Below are 20,802 nucleotides of genomic sequence, written 5' to 3'. Positions count from 1 at the left end.
TTCAGGCCCCTGTGACCTTGACCTTTGATGGAGTGACCCCAAAATCGATAGGGGTCATCTACTTTGCATGACCAATCATCCTATGAAGTTTCAACATTCTGGGTCAAGCGGTTCTCTAGTTATTGATCAGAAAAGGTTTTCAATGTTCAGGCCCCTGTGACCTTGACCTTTGACGGAGTAACCCCAAAAACAATAGGGGTCATTTACTCTTCATGACCAATCACCCTATGAAGTTTCAACATTCTGGGTCAAGTGGTTCTCAAGTTACTGACCGGAAATGGTTTTCAATGTGCAGGCCCCTGTGACCTTGACCTTTGACGGAGTGACCCCAAAATCAATAGGGGTCATCAACTTTCATGGCCAATTATCCTATGAAGTTTCAACATTCTGGGTCAAGCGGTTCTCTAGTTATTGATCGGAAATGGTTTTCAATGTTCAGGCCCCTGTGACCTTGACCTTTGACGGAGTGACCCCAAAAACAATAGGGGTCGTCTACTCCAGCAGCCCTACAACCCTATGAAGTTTGAAGGTTTTAGGTCAAATGGTTCTCCAGTTATTGCTCGGAAATGAAGTGTGACGTACGGACGGACGGACGGACAGGGCAAAAGCAACATGTCTCCTGGGGGAGACATAATTAAAGTAAATATTTAATAGAATGCGTAAAACATGAATAACAACATTTTCCGTATTTTAATCTAAGCCTTATCTTACTGGATTTCTGCACGGAATGGAAGAAGAACTAAGTGTTTTCGCAACATAGGTACCTTAAGCATTTACTGATCAAACTAGAACAAATGGGGAAAAATCGTTTTACAACTCAGTCAAAACGTCGACCATCTAACACACGAAGATCAATGTCATATGTATCAAAACAGTTTCGATAAAAGATTTCTCAGAATTTAATAATGCACCAAGACTGTCAATAAATATTACATTCAAACCTGTAACAAGATCCTTTGGAAACATAGCGTGCGATTCTATCAGCAAAACAAGAGTGCCAGAATGTCACAATATACGCCCGTCACAGCAACTTTCTTTACACTAGCACCTGTATTTGCTAATGGAATTTTAATTTTGTGGTTGTTTAGTAATTATTGTAATTCTTTTGTTTTTCTAAATCCACATAAAAACTCCTTACCAGGTAGAGATACCTTAAAATACACCTAAAATTTGGAAGTAACATCAGTGTTGTACCACAGAAAAGTGGTCTTGGTTTTTCCCTACGGTCAATTATAAAAAAGTTACAATAGAAGTTATTTATAGTAACAACTAAGGGAAGTTAATCTAAAAAAAATCCAAAAATAATGAATTGTAAGTCCACACAAAAATCCTTACCGGGTAGAGATAGGTCAAAATACACCCCGAAATTGAATGTAACATGCATGTTGTACTACAGAAAAGTGGTCTCGATTTTTCCCTTCGACTAGTAATGAAAAAGTTACAAAATAAGCTATTTATAGTAATAACAAAGGGAAGTAATTCTAAAGAAGGGACCTGCGCATGACACTCCGTCTCGTTGTGGTTAACATTTGTGCCAAGTTATATCAAAATCCCTCCATGCATGAAGAAGAAATGCTCTGGACAAAGTTTTCATTCTTGTATTCTTTGACCTCTAAGTGTGACCTTGACCTTAGACCTAGGGACCAAGTTACATCAAAATCCCTCTATGCATGAAGAAGATATGCTCTGGACAAAGTCATTCTTGAATTTGACCTTTGACCTCTAAGTGTGACCTTGACCTTAGATGTAGGGACCTGGTTCTTGCGCATGATACTCCGTTTCATGATGGTGAACAATTGTGCCAAGTTTCGTCAAAATTCCTCCATGCATGAAGAAGATATGCTCCGGACAAAGTTATTCTTGAATTTGACCTTTGACCTCTAAGTGTGACCTTGACCTTAGACCTAGGGACCTGGTTCGTGCGCATGACAGACCTCTCATGATGGTGAACAACTGTGCCAAGTTTCATCAAATTCCCTCCATGGATGAAGAAGATATGCTCCGGACAATATCTGTAGACGCCGCACGCCCGCCCATCCGCCCGCCAGGGGCGTTCCCGTAATACGTCCCGTTTTTCAAACGGGCGTATAATAGTAGCAAAGTAGATTAGAAGTAATAAAATGTGCAACGTCCCTCAAATTCCTTAGTTAGATCATTCAGAGACATTGAATGGACACCCAAAGTTCTAGCAAAATAAAAACTGTGAGTCTATTTCTGCGGTGTTGCACAGTATATAAAGACTACCCATGTGTGGGCATTTTCAACGTTTTAACACTGTCTTATAATGTGGCGTATGACATTGTTCACAGTATAATCTGAGTCCTTTTTTTAAATCAGTTAAGCAATTTCTGACAGAATAGTCTGGCATAATGATATACACATTCTAGACAGATATGTTTCAGTAAAAATTGAGTAAAAATAAACAGGCCCCGTGTTCACAAAACATTTTTCGATCTCAGCTGAGTTTGAGATTGAAATTTTATTATTAGTTTTACTAAAACTTCAAGACTTAATTCCAACTGAAACTGCCCATCAATAATGAAAGGTCATTCGAAAATAGTTATTAACTTAAAATTTAGTTTTAAACAGGCTATTTAGATATAAATGACAAATAAAGTTTCATTATCAAACTCAGCTGTGACTGAAAATGTTTTGTGAACACGGGGCCAGGTTCGTATTTGCTAATAAATATTTTCTTAACACAAAGAACGACTTGACAAAACACTACCTTTTTACACTATCTATACAGTGTTTGTGTGTATACATGTTAAGTGCTATCATTATACTGATGGTATTTTCTTGGTCTGAGTCCGTTCTTAACCCAAGCCTCTCATTCTTTCACACGTCAGATATTTTGTCTTACCATTCTTTCGGTGTCTGGGCAGACAAACTCGTGGGAAATCAGCAAAGTTATCATTACGCAAACTGAATACGTTTCCTTTTTTGATACAAGCCAAGACCTTTATGCATGAGCAATTAGACTTCTCACGCTACAATAAGTTTATTAATATTGTATAGGTCATTTTTTTTCTAAGCTAACTTTTTGTCTGCAATAAGGAGTAAATGCCATAGGACAGGCTCAATTTCTGGTAGACAGCTTTATTAGATTTCAATGGTTCTGTGTCATTGATATGAACATGACAGCATTTTTCTTTATTTCTAGGAACAAATATGAGAAGTTGAAAGCTACTTAGCCTTATTTTTCTGTTTTAGCTTTATACAATAAAGGAACTCCTAAGGGCAGAAAAGAAAAAAGGCGCAATGTTTGACGTAAAACATCAAAAAAATTTAAGTTGTTTCCTATCACAAATGTGTATTGTATTGCATGATGCGAATGTTTTTACCTGGTTTTAACAAGGAATTGTAATGCAATTAAGGAAACTCAAATACATTTAGACCAAAGAAAGACTGAGAGTTAGTTGGATGCTACCATTTTGGGGTGTGATTTGGCAGTTCAATGTGTATAAATATATATGGAATACAGGCATTTTGATGGGGGTGGGGTGGTGGGGGGTGGGGCGGGTTTTGGCAGTTCACTATTTGCGAATGAGTAACCTGTATTGATATGTGGAATATTAATTAGCAAGTGCAAACCTGTAATATTTCCATATTTAGAGTGTGATTCGGCCGTATAGTTTTTTCAAACGTGCCTAGATATATGGAATATTGGCAACTGGCAAACGTGTACAGCTATATGAAAATGCAGATGGTAAAGAGAGACATAAAAGTTATAAACACTTAATCTTTTCGCATGTATCAAACCAAAGTACCACATTGTTCTCGATAGCCATTTGTTTAATTGCAATGAAATATTTAGTAAAGATTTAGTAAAGACATTTACTTTTGTCTGGTTTCCCTGTCTTTGTCTTTGGGACGCAATAAAGCCACAAGTCAAAACAAATGTCTTTTTTTCAGCTTTCATATCGACTGTAAAACATATAAACTTACTTCTTATATAATTGGGACTTTGAAAGTTGCTTTATTGAAATCTTCCTCGATGTAGAGCTAAATTCGACATACTTAACGAAAATATGCATATCAATAAAACCTGAGAGATTTAGAAATTTCCAAGTGCCGCTGAAGTACGTAGAGCCGGATAAATCTTGTCTCCAGAGAAATAGCTTCCGATAAATGTCGAATAAGTTGTGAATATGTGCAATATTAGTGAAACAGATTCCTGGCATAAAACAGGAAAATTATTCAAATGAGTAATAACGTCAATAACAGTAGCACCGGTCTATGGAGTAATTGTTTCACCATTGTTGTATAATGGTCTGTTATTCTAAGATTGTATTGCACTTTGGACATTGTTCTCCGATTGTCGCATATAAATATGTCAAAGTTTGATATATTAATTATATATGTCAGTTATTAAACAATTACTCAAATCCAACGGGATTTCTAACTGAAAAGGAATCTCTGGATGGTAATACGTGATACGCATTTGATACTAAAGTTCACACAGACATGGTATACACTGAACATTATCCTTAATACAACCTAACTAATAAAATGTCATGATATTTTCCTATATATTCTTAATGGAGTGTGTTTGGAAGTGTTATGACCAAATATAACAGAAATATAAAATTAGCCGCCTCATGTGATGGTATGTTCTTTGTTAAATTGCTGCAATTGGTGAAACGTCCCCGTTGCCATAAGAGTACCAAACATAAATGCTTCAGTTAGTTTAGCTACATCATGATGTACATATACATACATACATACCATTAGGAGAAATGCATGGCATTAGATAAAAGGTACACTACTTGTTAAATATTCAGTGGAAAAGCAAGACCCAAAGTCCTCGGGAAATTGTTTCAGGCACGTGCGGGCACAAAAAGTAAGCGCCTTTCCACAAGTTAGCAATAACTTCCTCACATGAAATAATTTCAGGAGAACAACATTTCGTCCTATGAAAAGAACCTGTTCAGAGAAATTATACTGAGTAAGCTATATTGCAAATGTACCAAGGATATTACTTGCAAACAATCATTCTAATATGTCTTCAGTAAAAATGAAAGATGCATGAAAATACGTTTAAAATACTGATTGGAAATGTCTGATAAAAAGAGCCCCCGCATCGAAACCGTAAGATGTACGTACCTTCCCTATCTCTTTTATCAAACCGAGTCTGCTGGCTTGTTTTACTGCTTGGTATTGTTGCATGTTTTCAAATGATCTTATAGGTTATATTGTTATATGAGTCTTTAAATAAATTTGTTCTGTTGACTGGTTAATAGCTTAAAGCTAAAGTTAGCTAGGTTGCGGTCAAAACTGGAGGGAAAAATATGAAAAATATGAAAATTTATTCCTGATATCCTGTAATAAAGCACTTATTGGGTGGCTTGCCGGTCAATAAACAAATCTATTGGTCTCCGGTCTGAACTATATATCATTTAGCAAGCTTTAGGGTTGGCCATGCGTTTCAGTTCAAGTAAAAGTATCAATATTTGATATGTACGTCGAACACTCTGATTCTCAAGGCAACATTAAATTATGATTTACAACTTGAACATAATAAAACAGAACGAATTTGAAGCTGAATAATTTACAGGCAATAATAATAACTTAATACTAAGTCTGGTCTAACACGATCCGCAGCAGTTGCTATATAAACATATAGCGAAATCGCCTATACATGAAGCTACGATAAAATATAGCTCTTCCATTCCGCCGTACGATTGTAACTAGGGCTGTCATCGATAGAAACGATATCGATGTATCAACGATATTTTTTGGTCGATCGATTATCGATTCCCATTTTCAAAAATCGATATTTTACAGAGAGAAAAAACAACTGTCTAGATAAACACTCAGACCCTCTAAAACAACTTTTTCTGCCTGCAAAAATGTGCCGTAAGTAACGGAAGTTGTCAAAAAAGGTCATGTCTAAACTTGTACCATAGCAGTCTTTTCCCACTAGCCGGCACTACCTATATGGGTAGAAGTAAAAAGGGCTCAACTTCAGAATCTATTTGCAAAAAGTTACGTTGTCCTGTCTTGAAAGGTCGCTTCGTTGTTTGTGCATGTAAAAACATAGTGTATATACTGTTTCTACGTCAATCTCGGCTTTTTGCTTGTTCGCGTGTAGCTGATCACTCAGTAGAAAGGTACAGAATTTAGCTAGTGTCCGTAACAATAACAATCAAAAATGGCCGAAGAGGAAGCCGTCGCTGGCTTAAATAGTGGAAAAAGAGTCGAAAGACGGAAAGAAAAGCTTTGTTTGGGTTCGTAGAAACACAAGGTGTTGCTTAAACATGTCTTTCAGTGCAACAAACAAACAGCCAAACACTACACATTTGAGGCCCATCGAAAACGTGGGCAAAAGTTAAAAAAGAAAACCAAAAAAAAAAAAAAAACAAAAAAAAAACAAAAACACGCGATGCCAGTACCGAATGTAAGTGCAAGGTAAAAATTAGACAGGGTATGAAACAGGCTAAAAATAAATAAAAACATGGTAAATAAATAAATTAATTAATTTAATAAATAAATAGATATCTGTGGAAGAAAAATGCAGAATTTTAGCTGTTTGAAACCCGACTCCAGTGCCTGGTATTATAGTTCACTAGGTTGTAAAGTAGGATAAATGCAAAAGAGGAGTGAAGGCACAATGAAGATCTATAAAAGATTTCATTAATTTTCATTTATTTTATTTATTTCACAGATACAAATACAACACAATCAAACAGTAATATAAAAAGTAGGCAATAAAACTAAACATAACATTAACAAGAAGGTATATAGCATGCCCATGAACAAACAGGTTTTTAATCTAACTTAATAATCGATATATCGATGTATCGTCGATATTTGTCTTCCGATATATCGGTATCGTCGATATGCCAAAGACCCAATCAATGACAGCCCTAATTGTAACATGACTGTGAGATTTACTCTGCTTCGACCCGTTATATACAGTATAATACCAACTAAATATTCGACTTTTTCAGTGCTAGTAGTAATACAAAGTACATCAAATTTTCTGAAACAAACAATTTCTAACTGAAGAATTTATTTTTTTATATTTTACCGTAAGAAAATGTTTCAGCCCGGTAAGTTTCAATTTCAACACCAGTGCATCTGTCTGGTCGTGTGTGTAGTTTACAATTTCTGCGTTGAAGGCACCACAAATGTCAACTAGATTCTACTTTGACAGTAAATAAATCATAATTCATGTTCCAATCTTCCAGACTCAAGTGTTTATGTGTTTATATGCCGCCGCAATGTTCTAGCGTGTATGTTTCAGTGCCATCATGTAGGTGACGTGTACTATTTTTAGAAACTGCATATATAAACTTTGAATTAAGTATTTACCTCTGATTTCTATACCCGACCTTAAATGTTATTGAAAATAACATTTTCACGGCAATACCTACTTAACACTTTAATTAAAATTTACTGAATATCGGAAAATTCCGTTTGATGCAACGCTTTCTATTCGTGGGGAGGTTTCTATAATAGCATATGGCCAGCCGAATGGCATATCGCGCTAAAATGTAGTGCTGTAAAATGCGAAGAATTTGCGTGGTTAGAATCGAAATAATAAATATGTTCCAATAATCTTATCAGTTAATAAAATATGGGCAGTCGTTCGGATGCGAATATTAAATCACTCGTGCTACGCACTCGTGATTTAATTATTACGCATCCGAACTCCTGCCCATATTTTATTAACTGATAAAATATAGGCACATATTTATCATTTCTTAATTACAGAATAAAACTATTCATTTTTTGTACGATATCTTCTATTGTACGCACCGACATGAATCACGTGATTTCTACCGCGCAGAAATATTTCTGCGTATGGACTCTTTTCTGAAAAAAAATGTGCATGGCCCTATGGGTGTGTCGGGCTGCTCTGTGCTTCCGGGAAATCTATCTTTACCATTTATCTTTTAATGTAGTTTATATCTGAGATTTATAAACAAAGATTATTAAAGAACGTTACATGTTAGAAACAATCATGACATATGGAGGCCTTAAGTGTTAAAAAGCAAGCTGTCGCGGACCCGCGTCCCAACATTTTTGTTCGTATTATTGTTAATTAGCATAAGCATAATTGTATAAAAATTAGCTTTAAAAAAACACAAAAAAACACCAGAAAATCCCACTCTCGGCAATTGCAAAACGTCTGGTGTAGAACTGCAACTTATTCTGATTGCAGTTAGAGATATAAAGTAAAAAGTTCTTCGTCGGCAGTAGACGTCGATAAATTGCAGAATGTTAAGAGCCCTTTCTATGTTAATTCCCAACGACTTATAAAGCATATCTACAGTACATTAACATACCAGCTAATTGAACACACTTATGAAAAATTATTATTGGCAATCCTTAATATTGGCGACATTTGCACAAGACAGAAACTGCACTGGAACAATTGATTCTTTCTGTACAGGTATGATATAAATATTGGAAACTAGCAAACACTTTTCTCATATGTACCTGAGCTGGTTTACTGTGCCATTTTTTGTATGTTTTAAACTTTCAGTGTATTAAAATAGACTGAAATTACAAATGAATTATATATAGGCACATTTATTACATTTTCAAAGAAATAAAATATTTATGAAAGTAATGTTATACGTGCATTGGAATAGATATTCCTGGTGTCAATATAATGTCAACAATGGTCTGAAATACGTACATATGTTCTAGTTTCTGAATACATAAAATTTGCGCAAACTATATTGTTCCAATTTGCAGCTCGGTTAGATTTGTAATTACCATGCGATCAATTTGGATACAGAGTAGATAATCTCTTTTCAAATCTCGGAGTCTAACCAAGCCTTTCATTAATTACATTTTCTGATGCAGGGAACAACAATTAATGGAAATATGATGCAAGTTCATCACGCATGCATGTAATGGTTTAAAAATACGTTTTATAACTAGATAGAAGTATTAATTTTTCATACAAAGCATGCTATTTATGCATTAACTTGACTTTTATCTTCACCAATTTAATTCGTTCACGCGATGTGTATCATAGCTGGTAGTTGTTTCAAATGAAAATCGTGGCTTTTTTGCCGTTTGATTATATTCGTTAAGCTATCATGTGTCCAGCTTCCTATGCAGCGGTGTAGGCAGTTTATAATTAAGATATATAAGCGCTTTGACCTTTGGTATTAAGTTAGAATGAGTGTGTGCAATACTGGCATGGGTACGTCTTTGTTTTCCTATTGTTTCTGTTGGGTTTTGAGTCACACTCACACAATTTATGTCATATAGCGACTTTTCTAAATGCTTGATGTTGGAAAAAGACTACAGGTGCCCTTCCGAGCATTGTGTCAGGCATAGCGGTTTCCGGCAAGCCGGCAGGATGGTTGCTTCACATGAAGAATTCAGCATTCTAAACGAGGTTTCGAATCCACATCGGTCAGTGGCAAGTGATTTAAATTCAGTGACCTTAACCACCTGGACCTTCTATGATTCGCCTTATTCAGAAAATCATATGAAATTTCAAAACAATATCACTGTGATTTTCATAAAGTAAAATTTTATAACAACATTTTCTAGTAGCTCAGTGTTACGCCTGTTTCTTACAGCAGTAAAGAGATGAAAAAGTGAAATTCATTACAGACAAAATACTGACTGAATGTCCATAGACAAGCAGCAGCAGAGTTGCATTTATCTGCTCATTATTAATGAGTTACAAAGTATACCAATAACACATGAGCTGACAAGCTTATTATGATTATTGGCAATCTATGACAATGCCTGTCACTACAACAGGTGCATCAGACAGAAAATACATGGACTCAATACATTCTTTCTGCACAGATACAACATCAACATTGGCAACTAACAAATAGTTTTCTCACTATTATATTAGATGATCTACTTGGCAGATTTGTTCCATTAGAACTAGACTGAAATATTAACCCTAATCCTGCTAAATTTCTACAATGAACTTGTCCATCTTTCAATCTGGACAGTACCATTAACTGTTTAAAGGGGTGCTTACCAAAAAGATACTGACTGAATGGCGAACAGTGCAGACCATGATCAGACTGCACGGATGTGCAGGCTGGTCATGGTCTGCACTGGTCGCGAAGGCAGAATCGGCTAAGGGTTAATTAAATCATTTCAATATAGGGGTTTTCTTGGCTGTCATTTTTTGTGACTTACTCGGTAGATATATTTTGTTTCTACAATTAATGCTGTCAACAGAAAACTATTAAAGTCTGGTATTTCGTGTTTTTACAAATCGTTTTGAACAATAACATTTTTATAAGTTTGCACATTTTAAGTCATTTAAAAGAAAGCTTTTGTCGGACTTACAGTCTTTTCTATTCTATCTGTTTGCTAGGTGACTTACGCTGTCGATATATTTTGTATAACAATCCATTTTACATACGACGTGATAACGGGGCTGACTAAATGACTTACATAAATACAAGACTCCCTCTGGTTCGATCCTGGAGTCCATTCAGTGTTGTTTTTCCCGCTATAGGGTTACGCCGGAGCTAGGGAGTTATACTCCCCATTACCTCTTATGAACAGACTCGTTCAAACAGAACTACTATTACTTTGCTTTGTTGCATTCTATGCTTCCACAGAATCATCTTGAAGACTCATATGAGCCGCGCCATGAGGAGACCAACATAGTGGCTTTGCGACCAGCATGGATCCAGACCAGTCTGGTCAGGATCCATGCTGTTCGCTAACGGTTTCTCTAATTGCAATAGGCTTTGAAAGCGAACAGCATGGATCCTGACCAGACTGCGCGGATCTGGATCCATGCTGGTCGCAAAGCCACTATGTTGGTTTTCTCATGGCATGGCTCATATTATCAAGCTGTTACGTGAAAGTAATTCAATTCTACAAATTCATTTATGTGACCTTGTCTAATCGGAAAGTGGTCAGAACCAACATTCGTAAAAAATCTTTCAACTGAATCAATTCTAATGCTGATCATAAGATTAAATAAATACAATTGCTAGCCTACAGATGTTATTAATATCTTATGTAGCATGGATCAAACTGAAAGTGATAACAATCTAGACTTTCATTTCTTGGCATAGTAACAATAATTTTTAATGTTTTTTTTTTTTATGAAACAATTCATAGAAATGTTTCTTGAAATAACTTTAAGACACCACCATGATCTCGATAATTATGAAGTTTAGCGTTTTTGAAATTTATAAGTCTTATCAAAATTCTCCTAAGTTTTTTTAAGAAACAAATAAATAAAAAAAAAACTTTCTTTGAAGTTAATCATTTTCCGTATCATAAACAGTACTTCAATTTCTTGGATAACTCAGTTAACGCATAAAGCAATTTCATAATTATATTATCTTTCTGACATATGAAGATAAGGAGCTATCTGAAAGTTTGAATCAGAGAACAAGAATTCAACACAGCTTTCCTTTATCAAACATCTGATTCTCGTAAAAACCTCCCCCGCCAGAAGTGTCTGTCTGCACGATGTGTGCAGGTAAATATTTGATGAAAATAGCAGATAAGATGAGAAACACGCTAAGAACACGCTGTATTCTCAATGTAGGTAGAAGAGCAGACTAGCCGGTAGCTCTGGATTAATACTTTGAAACTAAATCCTCTTACACATGTGTACTTGATTTGTTTTGTCAATAAGCTTCATAATTTATGCACACTCGTATCATATGAATTAAAAAAAACCTCATGTTGTACATATTTAAACTGGCTTTTTGAAAAATAAACATGCCCCATAGCCGAATTCGTGGTAATGTGTTATATATGACTCGCAGCATGCTAATGCAAACAGGCATAAACGGAGCACTCTCTGCGTTCCCGCCGTTTTCAATAATATTCAGGTATATTGCAAGCATTATTTTCGTGCAATATATCATTAGTTTTTTTGTGTAAGAACACATTCCTTCTACAGCTGTATGGAAATTATTTTGTTGAAATAGAATAAGCTGAAGATTTATTCCAATTTGTGTTTTCCATATCTAACGTCAGGGATTGTTCAATAAAAAGTACAGTAAACTGTCATATTTCGTGATTTTTTTCTTTACTTCAAGTTTCATAAGGCTTTTAATTATATGTTTAAAACAGATAATGCTGCTGTCCATATAGAGACTACACATACGTGAATAGCTAGAAAAACGCTAATTTCAATATTACACATGAAATTATAAAGTCAAGGCCGTTAAGGTAGATAATCAAAACAGTGCATTTTATAGTACTTTCTAGTATGTTAATCATATAGCCAAAACTACATGGGAAAACAATTATTAAACATTGTTTATAACTAAAAATGTGGCAGCCCATTTTAATCAAAGGCATTATGACCCTTTAAACTTTTTCATGTTTTCTTATTCTTTTTGCTACTTAAGGTTTTTATGCTTAATAAATACTGAGATACAATATTTTTGGAACTGAAACAGAGCACTTAATCAATGCTTATGTACTTAATTCTACATTCCTTTATGACACTGCAATATATGCTGATTTGAAACTGTGTATATTTTGACATTTTGTTTAATGTTGGAGTTATATTGCCTGTGACAATGACTACACTGATTTATGTATGTAACAGTCAAACTGTGTTTGACAGCTAACTTGTGACTATAACTACAAAGATTAATGTTTGTAATATGAACTGCAGACTCTAGCAAAGTCATTGAAACGTTTAGTGCATCAAATACGTGTTGCATGTCTAAAGAGCCTTTTTACTGGAATTGAAACTTGGACCGTAAACATGTTAAAGGAGAGACAAACGTAAGGTAAAACAGCTTCCTGTCCAAATCCTTAACCTCTATTTTGTAAGTATTTCGTACCTTTCTGAAATAAAACCTTCATGCTTTAAAACCTTACTGTTGCATATGATATACAGAGTTTAACTGAAACTGGGTTACTGAAACTGAAGTTCTACAAATGGTTAGTTTAAAGCATGCAGGCTTTGGCCTTTGTATAATGCATATGGTATGAACAGATATGCGGGGCTGACTGAATGCATTGAACTAATTCTACGTATAACCTTTAATTTTTTGTCTAATGTGTGTAGCATAAAAACATTCTTCTAAAACTGAAGTTTAATCAAATACTGATTAAAGTTTCAACCTGAATCTCGGTGTGATTACTTCTGTTTGATTGTAGACATTGATTTAACAATACAAAAATTTAACTGCCATTGCTTTGAATAAAGTCCGTTACTCATACTCGCGAATCAAGTATAACTATTATTTAATTGAAAAAGATATGAATATCAAAATGTGCCCTTAACGTCTGTCTACATTTTATGACCTTTGCCGATGTTGAGTAGATTACTGAAACTGCAGTTCTTCACAAATATTGATTAACGATTCACTGTAATTGAAACGACTATAATTACAGTTGATTGATGGCGGATATTGATTTACGCCATTAACAGGAGATACTATGATTACATTTGAGTTCAAGAAAATTATAGGGGAATACCTCGATCCATTCTCCCCTTGTACGTCGAGGTTCAACATCATTCTTATAGTTATTTAAAACATTTCAATTTATTCCGTCTTAATTCATCTATTTAAATATTTATTAAACAAAGATACTCTGTATTTAGATAATAAGTTATTTCTGCTTACAATGCATTCATTTGAAACGTCGGAGACAGCTGGGTCACCTCACTTGGTGAAGAGTACTATTGAATGAATGCAAATTTCATTTTCAGAATCGTAATGTGCATGGATGAAATATTGGCTACATTGACTATTTTTTTCTCAAAGTAACATCTAGGAATTAGTAGGAAGGATACGCATGTAATGTCAAAATTACTAGGTCAAAACAGGAATTCTAGCATAAAACTGCTGTTCTAGTGTTTTAACAGGAGAGAAAAGGTGTGTTAATACCCCGGTCACAAGAACGCTATGAGCTCCGTACGAGTAGGTTTTCAGTCGAATTTTGGCAAACTCGTACGGCATCTGACTCCTACGAGCGTCGTGCGGATTTTTTGAACCCGTAGAGGACTCGGGAACTCGGTAAAAATGTTTCGCCGAGCTCGTAGAGATTTTCGAAGTCGGAAGCAGCTCGCAACAGCCCCGTACGGGAACCGCACGGGCCCCGGAAAAGCTCGTACGGACATCGCACGATGCTCACACGACTATCGCAGAGGACTCGCACGGTCAATCTACGATGTCCTTACTATATTAATGGCACTGTGCGGAGAACGTTCGATGTCTTCACGGGGCTCGCAGGGCATTACGATCCCGGTAAGGGCTCCGTACGACTTCCTTGGTGATTCAAGGTGGTAAAAAAAAAGGAATATATTTTAAGTTCCACCAAGTACAGTCGAGGCGTGGTACAGAATGGAGCCACACTGTCTCAGACTGAAGCACTTGCGGCTCGCGCTGCGCCAGTCTCGTGCCCAAAATGACATAATACTCATAACACTGCGCTACAAGAAATGGAATTTTTTCAGACGTCGCCGAACTGATTTATTCTTGTCGTATGGACTCCGTGCGGACACCTAACGATTGCCGTGCAAGCGCCGTACGAACCCACGAGCACCGTACGAGGTACGGCCGAGCTCCTTGCGAGCTCTGCACGACTTGTCCGCGATGTCCATACAAATATCCTACGATTGCATCCTCTAAAGATCGTACGGGGCCCGTAGGTACTGTGACCAGACGCTACGATTGTACAGAGACCGTAATTATTCTAAAGCTGGTGAACTCGTGCGATTTTTAAAACTGTACAGACATCGTACGGTTTTGTGACCGAGGCATTACAAAGAGATTCTCGCACTCACCTGATGTTAAAACGCCTTTTATATATGCTTGTTCCGTGACAAAGCACAGACGTATTACGGCCACAAAACGGATAATTAAAAAGGAAAATGCCGTCAACGTGAAAAACAACTCAAGACATTCCCGCGCATTTCATAGAGTTATTAGTTTTTACGCGTTTATGCTAGAATAACCTTAGCATATGTTCATTTCGTGTTATAATATCTTCAGAATCCCTCAGGATACGCTGGTACCCTCGCCCTACTGGGCTCGGTCCCAACCAATCTTTGGAAATTCTGCATATGTTATAACACCAAAAACAAGAGCACCGCCTTGCGGGTGCTGACGCTCATCTGATTTTTTTTGTGTAATAGAAATATTGTCCTACCCATGATTTTCTAAGTCTAAAAAGGGCCATCATTCTTGCTAAAAGCAGGATAGAGTTATGTTTCTTGCTGTTCAGTGTCCACTTATGATGGTGAAAAACTGTTGCAAGTTTTAAAGCAATAGCTTTGATAGTTTATGAGAAAAGTTGACTTAAACATAATACTCAACCAAGAAAATGATTTTCTAAGTCCAAAAGGGGCAATAATTATTGCAAAAAGCAGGATGGAGTTTTGTTGCTTGCTGTACAGGGTCAGCTTATGATGGTCAACAAGTGTTGCAAGTTTCAAAGCAATAGCTTTGATAGTTTAAGAGAAAAAGTTGACCTAAACATAAAACTTAACCAAGAAATCTGATATTTTCTAAGTCCAAAAAGGGCCATAAATCTTGCAAAAAGCAGGATGGAGTTATGTTTCTTGCTGTACAGGGTCAACTTATGAGGGTGAACAAGTGTTGCAAGTTTTAAAGCAATAGCTATGATAGTTTAGGATAAAAGCTGACCTAAACATAAAACTTAACCAAGAAAACTGATTTTCTAAGTCCAAAAGGGGCAATAAATCTTGCAAAAAGCAAGATGGAGTTATGTTTCTTGATGTACAGGGTCTGCTTATGATGGTGAACAAGTAATCCAAGTTTCAAAGCAATAGCTTTGTTAGTTTAGGAGAAAAGTTGACCTAAACATAAAACTTAACCAAGAAATCTGATATTTTCTAAGTCCAAAAGGGGCCATAAATCTTGCAAAAAGCAAGATGGAGTTATGTTTCTTGCTATACAGGGTCAGCTTATGATGGTGAACAAGTATTCCAAGTTTCAAAGCAATAGCTTTGATAGTTTAGGAGAAAAGCTGACCTAAACATAAAACTTAACCAGGCAACGCCGACGCCGACGCCGATGCCGACGCCGACAACCGCTCAAGTGATGACAATAACTCATCATTTTTTTTCAAAAAATCAGATGAGCTAAAAACAAACAAACAAAAAAAACTGCGTTATCCCTACATTTTACTACTACATTGCTGGTAGATAGAACAGATAAGAAACTTTATATACTCATGAGTAATAACGTAATATGGCAATTTTATAGCGATAAATTCAAAATTGCAACATTAATATGGTTGACAACTTTAGCTAAAGATGGTACGGTAACAATACGTTTACCTCGTGGTATGACCATGACTGTGTTCTAATTTAATGCTATCTAAAAATCACAGGATAAATGACAATATAAAACTATGTTCCATCTACATATATGTATATATTAACGTTTGTTTTATCTTTTGACTGCAGATGTTTTTTATCAGCATTTTAGACTGCTGTCGTGGAATTAGGCATTGCAGTGAAATGTTTGAGACAAATGTAAGCTGATACGCAGAAAAAAAATTAGTGAAGTGGAAATAACTGTTGGTGTAAATGCTTACGGTCTTGAAGTGACAGAAATGTTGTCGTTGTTGTTGTTGTTGTTGGTGGTGGTGGTGGTGATGGTTGTGGTGGTGTAAGTGGTGATTATGGTGATGGTAGTAAGGACACAACCGTCTAAAATGATGGTCTCTTTTAATATCATTAACACCAATGTCACATTTATTCTACAAGTGTTTGAGAAATTTTTGATGACGTGTCATCATTACAGACGTAATGATTAGTACAAAAGCAACTGTATCGTAAATGCAAAGTTCTGCCCATAAGATTAATAATTAAATTAATTCCATTAACTTTCTTTGATCACCTTGTCTTATGACCATGACTGGGTTTTAGTTCAATGCAACTTAAAAATTCATATGATCCCTATAAAACTATGTTCCATATGCATATAATTATATACATATTTTAAGGTTTGTTTTATCTGGCTTTATTGAATTTATGTTTTCACAATGGGGCATACATTTATATAGAACCAAAATTACCATAACCTTTTAATATTTGGTGTTAATGGTATTATGACAAATAAATCATACGTGAAATTGACCTTTTACATTATTTCATCAGGCAATGTTGTATTCATCATATTAACTAAAATACAGACGATGTGTTTGTCGACAGCTGGTGATGATATATGGACTCTACAAAAAGGTAAAGTTTCTTGTTTAGCACGTGGATAGTGGACGAACGTTCCCTACTAGAATGGGTGGAACAATTCATTTCCAGTCCAGCCTACGACAGTCCAGTCCAGCCTACGACAGGTGTAAAAATTACCTCCCTAACACTCCGTCTTGGCCGATACTGTTGGTACCAGTCTAAGACAATCACCCAGCACTGAACACTAGTCGGGATATCAGCCGCGGCCGGGAATCTGACCCAGGTCGCTCGCGTTGTAGTCCAACCTGCTAACAAATGGGCCACTTACTCTATTTTTAATGCAACTTTTTACATACCTATTGCAAAAAATGTATTTATTCAAATATTAATTTACGCTTAACTATTCTTTCACAGAAAACCCGTATATCTAAAAATAGATCCATACGATTGACAGATACTGACCGCAAATCATTCGTTTTGTTTAGCCTAAGGCACGCATGTTACAGATATTGTAATGATAGGATTTAGAAATGAAATAATTACACTAAGTATGTACAGATAACATATGTTCCGGAACTAAAACTTGATCGTAAGCATGTACCATTGAAGATAAGTAATCAGAATCGCGTAAGCTACATGCCTGAGAATTTACAAAACGGTTACCAAGGAAACGCATCTTTACAATTACTGAAATCATGAGAACAAAAAAAATCATGGTGTAGTCACGGTAGTGTAGAGAAAATAGATATCAATATGCACATTATCATGTGTGAACACAACATAATGAGATTTCCTGAGTTTCATGTAAGCACTACTTCTGCAGATAAATGGGACGAAAACTAGCTGTTATAATTTCAATGTCAAACTTAATGCATCTTACACAATATTTACCTGAGTACAACTGTATGAATGAAGAAAATTGTAGTCTCAATTATATAAACTTTACATACCCTTGCAGCCATTGAAGTTGTGGGCTTTTCCAGAAGGTTCCACACCTTCTCCCGCCATTTGGCACACGGTCCCGTTCCAAAGTCTTCTGCGTCTCGTTGTCGTAAACTTTCAGCCTCTTTACGTATTTCTTCAAACACGTTTTCTTTTTTCTGGTGATATTTATGTTGACAACAAGATTCTAAATATAACTCATCAATACCCCAATAATCCAAGTCCTCGCTGAATGATAAAACACACATTTCCTCAACTATATGTAATTTCCCCGTTCGGTAAAAATTTAAAATTGAAGCAAATGACCTTGGATGCCGGTCAAAGAAAAACTCTTGATCTGAAAGGCTATAATCATCACATAATTCCATCAAGCTGTCGTGTGTGTTACAAAATCTAAGCTTCCCCAATCTCGTGTGTGGCATTCTATCCAAAGTCCTCCACATCACTTCATGTTTCGTACCACCTACATTTAAAATGACCCGTTTCGATAACTCCTTCGCACGTATTATTGCAGTAGAATCTGGAATATATCCTTCCGACGACGGATAAAAACGTTCCGACGCCGTTCCCATGTCCGTTGTCGTCATTGTGGCAAATGCGGAGATTTGTTGCACATTTTCAGGTACCGCTACAGGAGCCGTACTTGTAATTAGCGGCGATACAGCTACCTTCGTATTCTCTGACTTATTATCTTTTTGCTTACGCGCGCTGCTATCGGCTGGTACTGAAAATGATTCTCGTTGTCTACTTTGCCGCTCGAGTGAGTAACGTCCTGAAGACCGGGTACCAGACGGTAAATTCCCGCCAAGTTCGACGTCCCGTCCCTGTCCGGAACTTGAGCTGTGGTAAAACATGATAAACAACACAGTTTAATAATTATTACAAAACTAAGTCTGACAATATGATCAAAGTCATTAAAAATGTAACACATTCTTGCCACAATAGTCAATATTCACTTGCGTTAAATGTTCAGTCAAGTCTTTTTATGGCATTTTCCCGACGGCCTTATGTAGCACAATATTAACGCATTCTACAAACATTCTTTTTAGCGTTCATTTCACAAGTCAAGGGTCATTCCACAACAACAGGGGTTCACACTTTTCTAGGAATAATCCGGCATTCCAAGGTACGAAACAATGTTACAACACTAAATGTTCACTCAAGGATGGTTAAAGCTTAACTATGCAGGGAAAAGTCACACAGGTTCTGTTTAAAGACTGCTGTATTTTCTTCATTCTCATATATTAAACATTGCTGGTTAACTGCAAGCAATTACTAGTCTTCATTGTTTACATCTAAATTACCATTTTCCACTAATATATAATCTATAATGGTTTAATGAATAAAAAAATCAAATAATGAAAATTAAGAATAGTGCGTTATAATCCAGAGAAAAGATTAAAAATAATTAATTCTTCAAACTGTGCAGAAAACGCTGTTAAAACGTCCATCCTTTGGGTGGAATTGTGTAAATGTATACTGTAGCTAATGTCAAACGGTGACACTAGTTGAAAGTAATTTCGTGACGAGCCTACTTACGTAATTGACCGGGCTTCTGGTTCTTTTACATCGAATTACATTTACGTACGACAGAAGAAATATAGTTTGGTTCTGCAGACACTATTACTTTGAAGATAATATGCACGTACATTGTTTTTATTTTTTGCCGGGTTTAACGTCACATCGGCCTAATTATAGTTTGTATGGCGACCTTCTAGTCTTGCATTGCTGAGGAAGACCCCAGGTGCCCATCCAAGCATTATTTCACCACGGTCGGCACCTGGATGGCTTCCTCATATGAAGAACTCTACACTCCATACGAAGTTTCAATTCCACATGATGGATAAGTGATTCGAAGTCAGCGGTCTTAATCAGTCACTCGACCACGGGGCGCCCAACATATATTGACTCCTATGCGGTTTGAATAGGCCAGACGCTTCCGCTTTTATATTGGCAGTTACTTAACTATTTAGGTCCCCTAGATTCTTCAATAGTTATAACGTGTTCTCCGAATTCAACTGACCTGATAGAGACGGATAACGCCAGACGTAAACCCTCAATGAGAGTGGATGGAACTAGCGGCCTCATGAATGGTGATACTGTATTCTGCCTGCTGAGTTATAGGGTCCGATGTATCATATGCTACGAGAATGTATTTATATAAAATTTCTCCTACTTGACGAAAGCTTTTTTAACATCATACCCACTTTTGAAATTGTCAAACATCTCTCTGGGTAATATTATATCATTACAACTATTCGAAGGTGATGTTCGTCTTACTGTGACGCCGTATGACGCAAGAATGGACGTTTCAACGTAGCGAAGATGTGAACAATAATTAAAAGATAGAATTCAATAATTAAAAAATAGAATTTAAAAAAAATAAAATCAGTCAGACTAACTATGCAATTTGTAACTGGTTATTTTTCATTCGAATACAAATGTATGTGCAAAAAGGAATTCAAAACATTCATGAACCTGTGAAGTACTACTTATGTTAGAATAGTATATGATTGTGCAGTCTGAACGAAAATAAAGCAACTTTTCTAAATGAATTTTTTGTGAAAAAATATATCAAAGGAAAATGGAACAACTGTTTGTTTACATATTCCATTATAGTGTTTTGCATTACTTTCTCCCTCATGTTTCGTTTCATTAATCTTTCTGTCGAAAATATTTCTATTGCACACCTTTCTAAATATCATTTACTCCAAAATAGTTGGTTTTTTTTTTTTTTTTTTTTTTTTTTTTTTTTTTTTTTTTTT

At 36.0% G+C, this 20,802-nt stretch overlaps 1 protein-coding gene across 2 annotated transcripts in view; it reads right to left on the bottom strand.

Annotated features, from left to right (window-relative positions):
• LOC123524911 (potassium voltage-gated channel subfamily B member 2-like) overlaps nt 1–20,802 on the bottom strand; it is a 173,180-nt gene that overhangs the window by 25,654 nt on the left and 126,724 nt on the right. For both annotated transcript variants that reach the window (XM_045303522.2, XM_045303526.2), the window contains one exon: nt 18,046–18,877. In XM_045303522.2, the coding sequence (XP_045159457.2) occupies nt 18,046–18,877 (832 nt within the window). The remainder of the gene's footprint in view (nt 1–18,045; nt 18,878–20,802) is intronic.

Source organism: Mercenaria mercenaria, chromosome 3 (assembly GCF_021730395.1).
Source record: "Mercenaria mercenaria strain notata chromosome 3, MADL_Memer_1, whole genome shotgun sequence".
Taxonomy (NCBI): domain Eukaryota; kingdom Metazoa; phylum Mollusca; class Bivalvia; order Venerida; family Veneridae; genus Mercenaria; species Mercenaria mercenaria.
The sequence above is the reverse complement of the archived record's forward strand: the minus strand, read 5'-3'. Positions and strand labels throughout refer to the sequence as shown.